This window comes from Cnephaeus nilssonii (assembly GCF_951640355.1).
Source record: "Cnephaeus nilssonii genome assembly, chromosome: 7".
In the NCBI taxonomy this organism is placed as follows: Eukaryota; Metazoa; Chordata; class Mammalia; order Chiroptera; family Vespertilionidae; genus Cnephaeus; species Cnephaeus nilssonii.
Window position 1 is genome coordinate 74,951,876 of NC_137078.1, and position 14,794 is coordinate 74,966,669.

General features: G+C 56.4%; 2 protein-coding genes across 6 annotated transcripts in view; one reads left to right on the plus strand and one right to left on the minus strand.

Moving 5' to 3' along the window:
• The window catches only part of SZT2 (SZT2 subunit of KICSTOR complex), a 66,761-nt gene extending 55,291 nt beyond the window's left edge, over nt 1-11,470 (plus strand). For both annotated transcript variants that reach the window (XM_079778321.1, XM_079778322.1), the window contains 18 exons: nt 27-159; nt 279-409; nt 537-637; nt 711-887; nt 1,082-1,349; nt 1,452-1,531; nt 1,617-1,742; nt 1,865-2,064; nt 3,908-3,998; nt 4,233-4,313; nt 4,396-4,470; nt 7,711-7,924; nt 8,300-8,453; nt 8,602-8,724; nt 8,823-9,228; nt 9,346-9,462; nt 10,454-10,522; nt 10,658-11,470. In XM_079778321.1, coding sequence (XP_079634447.1) covers nt 27-159; nt 279-409; nt 537-637; nt 711-887; nt 1,082-1,349; nt 1,452-1,531; nt 1,617-1,742; nt 1,865-2,064; nt 3,908-3,998; nt 4,233-4,313; nt 4,396-4,470; nt 7,711-7,924; nt 8,300-8,453; nt 8,602-8,724; nt 8,823-9,228; nt 9,346-9,462; nt 10,454-10,522; nt 10,658-10,801 — 2,690 coding nt within the window. In that variant the 3' untranslated portion in view covers nt 10,802-11,470. The remainder of the gene's footprint in view (nt 1-26; nt 160-278; nt 410-536; nt 638-710; nt 888-1,081; nt 1,350-1,451; nt 1,532-1,616; nt 1,743-1,864; nt 2,065-3,907; nt 3,999-4,232; nt 4,314-4,395; nt 4,471-7,710; nt 7,925-8,299; nt 8,454-8,601; nt 8,725-8,822; nt 9,229-9,345; nt 9,463-10,453; nt 10,523-10,657) is intronic.
• A 16-nt stretch (nt 11,471-11,486) lies between these two features.
• Nucleotides 11,487-14,265, minus strand: HYI (hydroxypyruvate isomerase (putative)). Of its 4 annotated transcripts, XM_079778326.1 has the most exons (8): nt 14,029-14,265; nt 13,843-13,954; nt 12,661-12,775; nt 12,365-12,443; nt 12,229-12,278; nt 12,060-12,129; nt 11,748-11,882; nt 11,487-11,625 (listed from the first exon to the last, which is right to left on the minus strand). In XM_079778326.1, exons 1-8 carry the CDS (start codon nt 14,225-14,227, stop codon nt 11,552-11,554), a joined length of 834 nt encoding a protein of 277 aa, XP_079634452.1. In that variant the 5' UTR covers nt 14,228-14,265; the 3' UTR covers nt 11,487-11,551. The 4 variants fall into 4 exon arrangements, with proteins under 4 accessions (XP_079634452.1, XP_079634450.1, XP_079634451.1 ...); XM_079778324.1 differs by having other exon boundaries at nt 12,060-12,278; nt 14,029-14,260; XM_079778325.1 differs by having other exon boundaries at nt 11,555-11,882; nt 14,029-14,260.
• Nucleotides 14,266-14,794: the final 529 nt, after the last annotated feature.

The following is a 14,794-nucleotide window of genomic DNA, read 5'->3' on the forward strand; positions in this document are numbered from 1 at the left end:
CCAGGACTCCTTTGCCCCGGATCCAGGTTGCACCTCAGTGTCCAGGAGCTCCACCCACATGGTGTCCCGGTTCCTCCTTTCGTCCATCTTGTCTGAGTTCACCGCTCTGGTCACCTCAATGGCTGGAGACACCAGTGTCCGCATCTTTGAGCAGCATTTGTGAGTTTGGGGTCTCACAGGGGCTGAGCTAGGAGAGCTGGGGGCCTAGGCTCAGGAGGTGAAGGCCGGAGATGAGACCATGGATGGTCTGCCTTCTGAGCACCCCTCCCTCCCAATAGGAGTTCAGAGCCAGACATCTTCACTCCTTGTTCCCTTGGACAACTGGGCCCAACACCCCGCCCTACAGCTGAGCGGCATCTGCTGCTTCTGGGAAGGAACTTCTCGCAGTGGAGGAGACCAACCCAGCAGGGTGAGGGCATGGCCTAGGGGAGCTGGGTTTGCAGTGACAGAAGGTAGACTCTGACCTTGCGGGGGACAGGATGGGATTGAGGGGACCTGCCTCCAGGACCCCATTATGACCCTCCCCAACCCTGTAGCTCCCAAAGCCTTGCAGCGCTTCGAGCCTGGAAGTGACGGGAGCTCCGGACGAAATGCTCCCCGGCAGAGGTTCTTGCTACTGGAGGTCGTGGATAAGAAGGTAGATGTGGGGTCAGGGGCTGGGTGTGAGAAGAGGTTCTGTGATCTCACTGACCCTGACCCCTGACTTCCAGCTGCAGCTGCTGACTTACAACTGGGCTCCAGACCTAGGGGCAGCATTGGGCCGAGCACTGGTTCGCCTCGTGCAGTGGCAGAACGCTCGTGCCCACCTCATCTTCTGCCTCCTCAGCCAGAAGCTTGGCCTCTTCCATCATTACGGCCAGCTGGACTTCCCAGTGCGGGATGAAAAGGTGCCTGCTGCTCCGGCTCCCTCCTCTAGTTCTGGCTCCTAAGGGTTTTAAGGAAGTACTGGCTCGGAAGCAGGGGAAGGGGACAGACTGAAAGTAGAGGTGGTGGGGAAGGAGAGACAGAGAGGAGGCCAGGGCAGGAGAGAAGGTCTGAGGACAAAAGCCATGCACCCATTGTGAGGCTCCATCTTTCTCAGGAGCCAAACCCATTCCTACTGCCGACCGTGGAAGCAGAGACCCTCATCCGGAGTGCAAGCCCCCCTCTGAGCCGTGAGCAAGGCCGGCTGAGTGGGTCCTCTCGGGTTGGGGGCCCCCTGCCCCTGGACACATTCCCCTTCGATGAGGCCCTGAGGGATATCACAGCTGCCCGCCCCAGCTCCTCACTTGGCCCTGTGCCCAGACCTCCCGATCCCGTCACCTACCATGGACAACAGTTCCTGGAGATCAAGATGACAGAGCGCAGAGGTGAGGGCACTGGGTGGACAGTGGGCAGGGACAGACTGTGGAGTCTGGGAGGGAGAGGGGCAGCAGGTCCTGGCGGCCACTACTGATGCTTCCCACCCCCAGAGCTGGAGCGGCAGATGAAGATGGAGAACCTGTTTGTAACCTGGCAGCAGCGCTCCACCCCCGCCAGCATGCCCATCAGTGTGAGTGGCCCGACCCCCATCCTCCAGGCGCATCTGTGACCCTTCCCTGGCCACCACTCCAGTGTTCACTTCCCCATTTCCTCAGGCCGGGGAGCTGGAGACCCTGAAGCAGTCATCCCGCCTGGTGCATTACTGTGCAACAGCCCTGCTCTTCGACCCGGCTGCCTGGCTGCATGGGCCACCGGAGACCTGTGGGCCCCCCGAGGGGCAGGTGAGGCTCAAGACTCCTGGATTTCTCCCCTGGGATCTCCCTTTACCCCACAGCGACCTCCATTCCTCCACCCCCTGGTGGTCGACAGTGGGTAGAGCCTTCCTTCATTCCCACTCCCACAGCGGCGCCATCGCCCTGAGTCAGGGTCTGGGAGCCGAGAGGCTCCCACAAGCTGTGAGGCCCTGGATGTGTCCCCGCCGGGTGCTCGTGAGGAACCTTGGCTGAAGGAGCTGAGCCTGGCCTTCCTGCAGCAGTACGTGCAGTATCTGCAGAGCATGGGCTTTGCGCTGGTGCCGCTGCGGCCCCCCTCACCTGCCCGAAGGTGAGCCCATCTCTCCCTTCCCTCGTCCTCCGCTTCCTCCCCTCCCCTCCTCCACTGCAGGTGAGGCTCCACCTGCCCTTCCCGTCTTCACAGAGGTCCCGCAAGGACAATTCAGGCCTTATGCATGTTCACCCCACTAGGCCAGCACACACACACACACACACACGAGGACCTTGGACACTTCCATGCAGCCCTCACTCACATCCTTAAACCTCACAGAACTGTGTACATTCTCACAGAGCTTGTGCCCAGGTACATCTCATGTGCTTAGATGCTGGTGTACAGCCATGCACATGGATCTGGTACACGTTCCTAAGCCTCTGGACCTGGGTCTTAATGATTGCTGTCCTGATCACCCCACTGTCCTCTCCTGAGATTTTACATGGTTCATGACCCAAGAAGTCCCTTACTCACCAAGGGTAGCTGTTTTTCTCACCAAGAACCCCTGCACTGGGCCTGCTTGCATCACTGCACTCTGGCCTGTTCTTGGTCATGTTCACTCACTGGCTACTAGAGTCTTAGAAAGTCGGCAGCTCCTCTGTCACCGCCTTCCTTCTCCCCTGAGCTCAGTGACAAGTTCACAACCACCTCTTCCTCTGTCTCGAATCTCTGTGGCCCTGCTCTGTGCTCTTCTCAACATCTGAGCCTCCAGATTCTGTGTTCCCACCCCTTCCCAGTGGCTGATGGGAAAGTATCTGTTCATGTTACTTTCATGTCTCTGGATTTGTGAGTTTATTTTCTCCCTCCTCTTACTTCAAGTTTGATGCACTTTCAAGTTAATAAATATAATTGTATCCTTAATCAAGATCCCACCATGGACCAGAAAGCCAGTTCCAACTCCTTAGTGTTTGTAACCAGCTCTCCACCTCCCAGGCTGCCCCTCTTTTCCAGGCCTTAGGAAGAGGGGACAGGCCTGTGCCGCCGGGACCCCGCCCCTCATTGCTCAGTGACAGCCGGAGGAGTAGCTGCTCAGCTTGCTGCCCTTGGCCAGGTCCCAGCTGTAGGAGCTCTCTGAGAGACTTGTTTGCTTACTTTCTATTAATTTATCAAAAATCTAAATTCCTTTTTAAAACAAAAGATACACCAGCTTAAAAAATATGTTTCTAGAGCAAAACGTAGTCAGGCCTTTCTTTGTCACCAGACGTAAAGTATCACCGGTTACTAGCTGGTCTTGTCCCTGTTTTCTTAAGGATGAAATGGGACATTTCTTTTCACCAGGGGCTTAGGCACCCCTCCCCACCCCTGGCAAGAGTTCTGGTGGTTTGTACCTCGTAAGTATAATAATTGGGTCCCCCTGGCCCTTTCTGTTTTGTCCTTGTTCACAGTCCTGTCTCTGCTTCTCTTCTCCCCTTACTTCTGAGTTGAGAAATGAAGAACAGTGGGCCTGTGGAATGCTGGGAGTACATTCCCCAGTCAAGAGAGAACTGCTTTTCCCTCTCAGAGGAACGTTCCTAACCAGGGCATCAAGCATCTCCTTGAATTTTCCTAATGAAATCTTAGACATACAGCCCCCTGCCCCCTCTCGCCTCCCCAGTAAACAGATCTCCATGCCCTCATGGGTGTCTCCCCACATTCTCACAAGCCTCTCTGGCCCTACCCTCATCCTCTCACTGGTAGAGAAAGGCCTGGCATCCATCTCTGCACTGAGCACTGCTCACTTCCCCTTAAAGCAGCCGTTACTGAGGGAGCCTTGCCACTTCCTCACCGTGTGCCCCGAGCAGGCCCTCTCTGGGCTGTCTCCTCTCCTACAGACAATTCCACGTAAAATGGATTGAGTCAGATAGCTGTCATCCTTCACCCCACTGGCTGGCTGCATCTTCTTGTCCCTCTTCCTTTCCTGCAGCACCAGCCGGCCGCGGGCCATGGCCATCCTTGGAACAGAGGGTCGGAGTTCCTTCTCCTGCTCCAAAAGCAAGACTGATGGGAGCCCCAAGGTAACGTGTCGTCACGTACCTCCCCTGATAGTGAAATCAGTGATGCCCCAGACACCAGTGTCACTAAGCCTGAATTCTTTTCCCAAGGCCAGAGGTCAGTGACCCTGGGTGATGACAGGTTGTTGATCCCAGCCTGACACCACTGAAGTCACCCGCCCCAGAGACTTTCCCTGCTGATCTGCGGCCGGTGAACCTCCACTCTTGCCCCTGAAGCATCTTTTTTTCTTTCTTCAGAGCACTGGCTCTCCGGGCACCACCTACCACCTACAGCGGGCTCTGCCCGGAGGCATCATCCTCATGGAGCTGGCTTTCCAGGTGAGCAGGGGGAGCACCGAGTGAGGAGAGCCAGACTCACCTGTCTCTCACCCTCCTGACCTCACCTTCACCCTCTCTCTAGGGCTGTTACTTCTGTGTCAAACAGTTTGCCCTGGAGTGTTCCCGAATCCCCATGGGGCAAGCCGTCAATTCTCAGGTATGTGGTGGGGGTGGGAATATGGTGTCTCAGGTATAGTCCATGGTGTGCTGTGGCCAATAAGAATAATGCATGAGCAGTCTGGCTGAGGGGTGATCTGGTGCTGTGCACTGGCTAGGTCAGTGGTCCTTCTGGTGACTGGACCATCGACCAGTGTCACTCTGCAGGTGGTCCAGAGTTGTATTCAGCTGTAACAAGAGGGCAGAAGGCATTCCAGCAGAGTGGCTGATCTAGCCGTGGTCATTGGGCACTGGCAGCCTGGCACTGTCAATCCATAACCATAGATGGTTAGTGCCGACATTTGAGCACAGTGGCTAACCTGACACACGGGTAGGTCGGTGCCATGGGCAGTCCTGGCCTAATCTAGAGCTGGCAATAGCCTTTGCATCGCGTAGGGTCACTAACACTTAGAATGTGGGCTAGAGTTCCCACCCACACAGCATACCCGCCAGTTATTATTCAGGCCTGTCTGTCTGCCTCAAGGCAGGGCCTCTGCACCCCATGGGCACCAAGCATCAGGAGTGCTCAGGTGAGTGGGAGGTTCGAGTGAGGTCAGGGACCTGAAGCCCTCTGTACTTCCATGATTCAGCTTCGTCAGGTTGCCCCATGTCATGCGAAGGCCCAGGCCTTCCTCGTGCCTCCCATTTGGTTTCCGAGAGATCAGGATCTGCCTGGGCCTGGTCTGTCGCCTTCCAGCACAGACAACACAGATTCCTCTCCTGTCTGGATAGCTCCTATCAGCCCATAGATGGTTGCCTTTGACTTGCTGTGGATACCTAGTCCAGTCATCACAGGATAATGTGATCCAGGAAAGCTTGGTGACTGCAGGAACCTCCTGGAGCCTGAGTACCCAGAAGGGAGCTGTGGGCCGCAGGGACTTTCACACTGGGCTGTTGTATTGACGGGAAAGACCCCTCCCTGCCCCCCACCCTCCATTACTCTCAAACTTTCTGAAGTCCTGGCTTCCCTGCTCCCTGATCTCTATCCAGCTTGGCTCTCTGCCTCTACATATCTAATCCCTAACCCTACTTGGTTTCTAAATTGCTTTATTATTTTTATTGTTTATTAAGTGCTTAGTATATATACTACAGTGAAGGGGAGTTTTATTTCTCTGGTACAGATCAGGAAACTGAGGCTGATGGAGGTTCATTAACTTGCCCCAGGGCACAGAGCTAGTTGGGGCAGTACTGACTCTGAGGCTCCTCCCTGGCTATGGAAGTTTTTCACACTGCCTCTAACTTTAGGGAGACCTTTACTTCACCTCCATGGTAGATAGGAAACTGAAGCAGGTAATGTGACTTACCCAGCATGGTGCAGCTACTCTGCTCCTAGGCTATGCCTTCTTCTACAGTCATTTTTCCTTTCCTATTAACTCCTATGCCCAGGGCCCCCAAGGAAGTGCTCATGTAGATTCTGCCATTCCGGCACCATCCATCCAATGGTTAGCACTTTAACTAATGGTGATTTCCACCAGGAGAAGATCAGCTCAGTCTCTGCCACCCTTCATTCGCTCATTCACAGATCGATTAGAGGAGGCCCACCCTGGCCTAGCTTGGCAGGATGTCCAAGACGAAGCTTTATCGAAGAGAAGTTAGCCAGGCTTGAGGGTCAGGGAGGGCAGCATCCAGGCAGAGAGCAGCAGCAGATACAAAAGTAGAGAGAATGTGATGTACTTGGGAAGAATGAGTATTTTGATGGGAAAATAAAGCTGGAGAGATGAGAAGGGGACAGCAAAAACTTTCTAATAGTAAATAATTACATACCTGGCCTACCCTGACCGCCTTGTTTAAAATGGCAACTGCTTTACTTCTTGATTTTCCATAACACCATCTTCTAACCTACTGTGCACTCATTTTCTCTGTCTAATGTTTATTGTATTATCTCCCACCGCTCAAATGTAAGCTTCTTGAGGGCTTGGATTTGTTACTCAATGTATCCCCAGCACCTAGAATGGTACCAGGTAGGCACTCAGCAAGTTGCATCAGTGAATCTGTGCCAGACTTTAGCAGACTCTGGGCTTCAGAATAAAAAGTCCCATCTCTCAAAAGGGTCAGTTTCATGTAAACAGGGTTAAGGGAATATGCTAATTGACTGTCATGCTCTCACAAAGATGGCAGCGCCCAGTCAATAAGAAGGGAATATGCTAATTGTCTGCCACACCCTCAAAGATGGCAGCACCCACAGCCACAAGATGGCGGCGCCCAGTCCCCTCAGCCCCACTGGGGCGGCAGGCATGCAGCAAGTCTGGGCCCGTGCCCAGGTGGGTCTGGTCACTCTGTGCGCCTGCCTCCAGAGTCCCCCAGTCCCCTTAGCCCCCAGCTGCCCAGGGCCGGCCCGAGGTGCAGGCAAGCCTCGGATGGCAGCTTCCCAGCCACCCAGGGCCGCCCAAGGCTCAGGTAACCAGGGCTGGCCGAGGCTTGCACTGCTGGCAGTGGCAGCAGCAGAGGTATGATGGAGGCATCACCTTCCCCTGATTGCTGGGTCACCTCCCGCCCCTCAGGGCTCCCAGACTGTGAGAGGGGGCAGGCTGGGCTGAGGGACCCCCCTCCAGTGCATGAATTTTCATGCACCGGGCCTCTAGTCCTATATATAATAAAGTGGTAATATGCAAATTGACCCTCATGCCCTCGCATCGCAAGATGGCCGCCCCATCGTCACAAGATGGACGGCAGGGGAGGGCAGTTGGGGACAACCAGGCCTGCAGGGGAGGGCAGTTGATGGCAACCAGGCCTGCAGGAGAGGGCAGATTGGGGTGATCATGCAGGCAGGGGAGCAGTTAGGTGTCAATCAGGCCGGCAGGGGAGCGGTTAGGTATCAATCAGGCTGGCAGGGGAGCGGTTAAGGAGGCTATCAGGCTGGCAGGTAGAGTGGTTAGGGGCAGTCAGGCAGCCAGCCAGGCAGGTGAGTGGTTAGGAGCCAACAGTCCTGGATTGTGAGAGGGATGTCTAACTGCCGGTTTAGGCCCGATGCCACAGGCCTAAACCGGCAGTCAGACATCCCCCGAGGGGTCCCAGATTGGAGAGGGTGCAGGCTGGGCTGAGGGACACCCCCCCCCCAGTATATGAATTTTGTGCACCGGGCCTCTAGTACAGTATAAAAGAGAATATAATGAGGTGTCCCTGATCTGTTGGGGCAATAGGGTGAGTCCTAAGCTGTCTTCTCCTATGCAAAAGGAGGAAATGGGAATGTGCTGGGCAGCCTGTGCTACCATTTCCTAACCCAGCCCCTGTGCCTCCCCAGCTGTCCATGCTGTTCACCGAGGAGTGCGACAAGGTGCGGGACCTGATGCATGTGCACTCATTCAGCTATGACTTCCACCTGCGCCTCGTGCACCAGCATGTGGTGGGCACCCACCTGGTGCTGCGGCACGGCTACCACCTCACCACCTTCCTGAGACACTTCCTGGCCCACCACCCTGATGGGCCCCACTTTGGTCGCAATCACATTTACCAAGGTTGGTTGGTGCCCAAGGGCAAGCCAGTGAAACTGAGAAAGAACAGGCCACAAGGTGTGGGCCAATGGGACCACTTCCTAGGGCCAGACTTTGTCTTTCTATCCCATGTTGTTAATTGCCTCATATCACTTGGTCTCTGCCTTAACTTCTTCATAGTCTGTTTCATATCAAAGTTTAGATCCTGTGTTGTATACCCTGCCCTGCCTGTCCTGAGCCACTGTGTCCCATCTCGATGTTCTACAGGACCTTAGGAGCTCTCCAGAAAAGCAGGGCCAGTCTGCTTGTCAATCAGAGCCTTAGGACCTCCTAATCCCCCAGCCCATCAGATCAGTGTGTCTATCCCAGGCTCACTGTCTCCTGTAACTTGCCCCTTAGGGACCCTGGAGCTTCCCACACCGCTCATTGCTGCCCACCAGCTGTACAACTATGTGGCTGACCATGCTAGCTCCTACCACATGAAGCCATTGCGAATGGCTCGGCCAGGGGGCCCAGAACATAATGAGTACGCTCTGGTGTCGGCATGGCACAGGTATGGAGGACAGGGGACACCAGCATGTTCTCTGGTGGAGCTGCGGTAGGACCATCCTTACAGTTGGGAGACCTGTGTTTTCTTGGGCAGAAGGGGTGAGGTTGACTTCATTAGGACCTCAGGCTGACATCTCATCCCCACCGCACAGCTCCGGCTCCTACCTGGACTCTGAGGGACTTCGTCACCAGGATGACTTTGATGTGTCTCTGCTTGTCTGTCACTGTGCTGCACCCTTTGAGGAGCAAGGAGAGGCTGAGCGGCATGTTCTGCGGTCAGCAGATGCCCACCTTGAATGTGCCCATTGTCCAGCCTGCCCCGTCCTTGCCGTTTCCTGCTGTAACCACCACTCTTGCCCCCTCCCCTTTCCAGGCTGCAGTTCTTCGTGGTGCTCACCAGCCAACGAGAGCTCTTTCCCAGACTAACTGCTGACTTGCGCAGGTTCCGGAAGCCACCCAGACTTCCCCCTGAGCCAGAGGCTCCTGGGAGCTCCGCTGGTAGCCCTAGGGAGGCCTCAGGAGTTGGTCTGGTGCCTGGCCCAGCTCCTCTGTTCCCCCCGCTGGCTGCAGAGGTGGGCGTGGCACGGGCGCGGCTGGCTCAGCTGGTCCGGCTAGCTGGAGGGCACTGCCGCAGGGATACCCTCTGGAAGCGCCTCTTCTTGCTGGAGCCGCCAGGGCCTGATCGGCTGCGGCTAGGGGGGCGCTTGGCCCTGGCTGAGCTGGAGGAGCTCCTAGAGGCGGTCCATGCCAAATCCATTGCAGACATTGACCCCCAGCTGGTAAGGAACTGTGGGTTCCAGAGGGGGTGGGATGGATGTTAGGATTCCATGGGCAGCCAGGGTGGAGGGTGCAGGGTGGCTCTGGGACAGTAGGTCCAGGCCTGTGGCCCTCCCCAGGACTGCTTCCTGTCCATGACGGTCTCCTGGTACCAGAGTCTGATCAAGGTTCTCCTGAGCCGCTTTCCCCAGAGCTGCCGCCACTTCCAGAGCCCAGACTTGGGAACTCAGTACCTGGTAAGTCTCCTTCACCTGCCTCAAAAACACAAACCTTCCTCCGCTAGAGATCCTGAGGGCCAAGTTCTGGAACCTCATCGGTGGTTGGTCTTGGAGGCTGCAGTCCCAGAAAGGACCTCTTAGGCTTTAAGCCTTCTTATTCCCCCCAAAGTGTGGCCCTCACACCAGCAGCACCAGCACCACCTGGGAGCTTGCCGAAATGCACTTGGGCCCCATTTCAGACCCAACTGAGACTGCCTTTCAGCCAGATCCCCAGGTAACTGTGCACTGAAGTTGAAAGCACTGCCAGGAAGGACAGGTAGAGAGAAGAGCTGTGGTGATTGGCACACACTGGGGGGGGGGGGGGTGGGGGGAGGGGGGGAAGTAAAAGGTTAGCGATGAGCCAGTGAGAGCAATGGTCCAGGAAAGGACACTTAAGACTTCACAAGAAAAAGTAGTTGGTTCGTGGTGATAGGTCCTGCAGCCTGGTACCTGTGGGGAAGATTAGTTTCAAGGTGTTCTGAAGGGACATCGGGGATTGGCACTCAGGAGATCTGGGCAGCATCTGTATGGACAGGGGGTCCCTGCATCCCTGGGAGTGGAAGAGATTGCCCAGGAACAGACAGACGGGAGGAGACAGTCCAGGGAGGTCAGAGATCTAAAACCTGGGATAGCACAGGAGGCAGGGAGGGGGCTGTCAAGGGCAGAGAACACCCCTTGGTTGTTGGGCTGCGGTGCCAGCTCTGTGCAGGGCCTCCAGATAGATGACTTCAGGAACCTCCCAGTCAGGCCCTCCTCCCCTTCACTATGAGGAGGCTAGACAGGCTGACCAGGGGCCAGTGAGGGCGAGGACAGACTCCGTTCGAAGAGGAGGTTCTAGGTGACCGTGGAGTGTGTGCCGGTGGAAGCAGCCCTTCTTCAGACTAGTCCCACCCTCTTCCAGGCCCTCCGGAGGGTCTGCTCCTCAGGTGAGACAGACGTCACTCCCCATCTCCTTTGTCTGCTGCTGCAGGTTGTGTTAAATCAGAAGTTCACTGACTGTTTCGTGCTCGTGTTTCTGGATTCCCACTTGGGAAAGACGGTGAGAACAGGGGGTGTGGGACTCTGTGTCAGCCTGGTGGGAAGCTGTACCCCAAATGCTCTACTCGAGCCTGCTGAGGTTGGGAGGCCTACCTGCCCTTCTCTCACCAGTGGACCCCCACTCTGCTCCCCACAGTCTCTGACAGTGGTTTTCCGCGAGCCCTTCCCAGTACAGCCCCAGGACAGCGAGAGCCCCCCTGCCCAGCTGGTCTCCACCTACCATCACCTTGAGTCTGTCATCAACACAGCCTGTTTCACCCTCTGGACCCGTCTCCTCTGAGGAATGGACGCTGAATGTCACTGTTCCTCGAATCATGAACTAAAAGATTACTCACTTGAAGTAGGACTGACCAGCCCTCTGAGCCCCAGCACAAGCCTGGACACTGCGGGGTCTGTAGCCCCAGCCTGGCAGCAGGGACTACCCTCCCTAAACACTCACGCTGCTGACCAGCCAGGGCTCTAGCAGGTCAGGTCACCTCCTGAGGTTCCCATCTCTCAGGCCCTGGGGCCCTTTCAGAAGGGGACTCTTTCCTGCTCACCTGGTGGAGTCCAGGAATTCTTCACACCAGGTGGCAAGCGCTCACCCGAGGGCTCCTCTGCCTGAATCCTGCCTCCAAGTCACCCACCTCCCACCTTGAGCTCTCTGGTCCTCACTACCCACTGAGGCATCACTGATGGACGTTGCCATTGAGATAAGACACCTGGGTTCCAATCCCAGCTCTGTCTTTGAAGCACCTGTGAGCCTGAGCAAGTCCCTTTGCTTCCGACCCCTGGAGTCTCATCTGTACGTGAGGAGGTGGACTCAAAGCTCTCTCTTCTCCACAGCAGCACTGCAGACTGGAGGACTCCGGCATGAGCTGTGTCCCTTCCCAACAGGAGGGAAGCGATCAGAGAAAGCGAAGGGTTAGACACTGTGTGTCTCCAATAACATACATGTATGAAATGTTCAGCAAGTTGTCTTTAATTCCAGAGGACACTCAGGATGCTCCATTCACTGTCCCAGAGAGGCATGTGGGTGGACTGCAGGACCTCACTGGCCAGCCTGTGAGCGGCCCCGCCTATCCCAGTAGGAACGTAGCCAACTCAAGCCCTCCACTGTGTCTCCTGAGGGGAGAAGGAGGCAGTAGCATCTCAACCCATGAGGAGGCAAACAGCTCCTGTCCAATACCTGTCCCTCAGTTCTCCCGTTCCCAGGGCCAAGCCTGGAGCCTCAGCCTGCCCCTCACCTTGCGGCTGGTACTCGCAGCCGACAAAGCCTTTGTAGCCTTCGTCTTCCAGCAGTTGGAATAGATAGGGGAAGTTCAACTCTCCAGGGCTGCCAGGGTCCCCCCGGCCCGGGACCTGTGCCACCTGCACGTGCCCTGGGGACAGATGTGGGCAGATGCAAGGCCCAGGCTCCTGCTCAGGCCTGAAGGACAGGTGTGTGTACGTATGTGTGTGTATGTGTGTGGGGGGGGAGGGGGGAGAGCTGGAAGAGTGGGAGGACAAAGGAAGCAGCACAGCAGATGAGGAAGGAGCAAAGAGAGGGACCCTCTCACCAACGATGGGCAGGAACTCCCGGATGTTTCCTGTCAGATTCCCATCCATGATCTGCCAGTGGAATATGTCCTGGGCAGAGATCACTACAGTCAGAAATGCCTCGGGCCCACCATGCTTCCCAGCTGGAGAGCATGGGCCCTCTGAGCAGCACTCCTTTTCTTCACGTACCATTTGTAACTGGAGGTTGGGCCTTCCCACCTTCTGTAAGATGGCTGCCGCTGGAGAGAGACCAGGAGGGGGGCGTGACACAAGGAGGGCACAAGAATCAAAGGGACAGGAGGCAGCACAGGGCTGGGGGTCCTACCCTGCTGGGGCGAATCCAGGAAGTACTGGGGGTCAGTGATGCGGGTGTTAATGGGCTCCAGCAGTCCCACGAGGTTCTCCTAGCACCACGTTGGATCTGTAAATAGAGCTCTCCCCCCTCCCCCGACCCCCTTTTGGCCTCTATCTTTGTCACTGATCAAGCCCTCACCAGTCCCTCTGACTTCGGCCAGTGCCCAGCCTTAGGCCTGGCTACTCTCCGCACTGTGCACCCCCTTCCCTGCACACTCGGACACATTCGTGTAAGTATGTGTGTCTGTGTTTTCACTGTCACCTCACCCGAGCCAAAACCCCAGCTGCGTGCCTCAGGTTCTCCAGAAAAACTGTCTCCATTTCACCCCTGACTGCTGCTCGATCAGCACCCCGGGGTACTCGGCCGGCCATCAGGTGAATCCTGTGGGGAAAATGGGACTGGAGAGGCTGTGGAGTCCACCCCAGAGCAGGGCCTTGACTCCCTCAGCTCCTATTCCAGCTGTCCTCCTACCATGCCAGCCCTCCCATCCCCCAAAGGTCTCTGGTCCACACCTCTTTGCCCTGATGCTCAGGCCTTGGACACACCTGTGTCCGCTTTTGGCCAAGCCTTTTCCCCACAATCCTCCTGAGGGTCAACCCATCCTCCTGCCTCAGTCCAGTTCCTCTTAGCCCCTCCTGTACTTTCAACTCTTTCCAATGGCCCTTCTCAGCCTTTAAACATGCTTAAGTCTCACTTTTTAGACATAATTTTGACCCAGACCCTTGAGAATTGCATGCTGCTTGTCTCTATTTCCTGAGTGTTTCTTAGCTTCTTCTCATCTGATTTCTCATCCCACCCCAGCCCTACCAATAATGGCCCCTTATTGCCAGTTCCTTCTCAGCCTATTTAGACCCGCAGGATTTGACATTTATTTGATCAGCCCCACTTTGAGCCTTCCACCTCCCACCACCACCTGATCTTTCTCGGCCACATCCAACCCCAACAAGCTACCTCTCCAGCCTCTTGAACTTTGCTGAACACACCAGGCCGCCTCTTGCCTCTGGCCACAGCATCCCTGCCTGGAATGCTCCTTACATCAAGCAAATGCCCACTCCTTAAGACCCAGTTCAGCATCAGTACCTGTAGGAAGCTGCCTCTAATCCCAGACAGGTGCCTACTCTGCTCCCACTGCCCCGCCTCCGTGAATTGACCTGTTCTCAAATGTATCCCTCCTCCGTTTTCTGTTTACTTTGCTATCTCCCAGGTCAGGCTGAGTTCCCAGCATGGGATCCCAGCAGGAGAGAAGCATGAAAGAGTTGCCAACTGAGAATGACACACAACAAATATGAAAGGCAATTTACAAAGCACCAGGACCGCAGGGGTGTAGAAGCGCCAGCGCGCTCAGACTTCTGAGCCTCTCTCAAAACCTGGCGTCGTCATCCCCCTCCCCCCAAACACGTGCGGCAGGGTCGTGGGTCACAGAGGGGGAAGAGGAAAGGGCAGGGTACCTGGGACAGCCCAGAGCCTTAGCGTACAGCACCGCCTGCTCCAGCCCCTCTCGGAAGGCCGCCTGCCTCCCGGGGACGGCCCCCAGCCCCATTTCCCCCGCCTCTCGATCTCCTGCAGAGAGAACGGACCTCAGCGCCCGCTCAGGCGCCCGGCCCCCACCTCCCGGGCCTGGGCCCACGGCGCACCCGGAGGCGTGTTGATCAGCACCAGCTGCAGCCCCGCTTCTTGCGCCGCGCGCGCCAGCGCCTCCGGCGGCTCCACGTACGGCCAGGCGACCTCGGCGGCCTCGAAGCCCGAGCTGCCCGCTGCCCGCAACCGTGCGGGGAGGCCGGGGAGCTCGGGGAACAGCCACGACACATTGGCCGAGAAGCGGAGCGGAGCCATGACCGGCGCGGAGCGCGGGGCGCGGGGCAGAGTCCGCCGGGCCGGAAGGCGGAAGCGGGTGGGGCGCCGGCGAGGGCACCTCCGGAGTTCGCGGGGGTGCAGTGCCCCGGCCGGCCGATAGGGGGCGCGCTGGAGCCGCTAGTCAGGGTCGTGAGCTCTGTGGGCAGCGTTTGGTAAGAAAAGCAATGTGTTGTAAAAACCGTGGACATTCCAGAAAAGTGAAATGTTTCAAAATAGGAGAAAGGGAAGCTCAGGGAGAGGAGAAAGGGCCGAGCGAGGGCAGCGCGGCCAGGACGCAGGCAGAGAGAAGGTGGGGAGCCCAGGGGGCCCTTTGAGGTTGCGGTGTCAAGTCAGAAGCCAGCCTGCCTCCAAGGCCCTTAAAATGAAGGAATGAGACTTGAGCAAACACCAGTGAGTATTTTTCCTCATTGTAAAAGTGGCATCTGTTCATTACAGAACATTTGAAAGCTTATAACCAAGTAAAGAACATTTAAACCACCAGTTATCACACCAATCACCCATTAACTTTCCCTTACAGATTAAAAAAATTAAAGTGCAGTTTTTTCT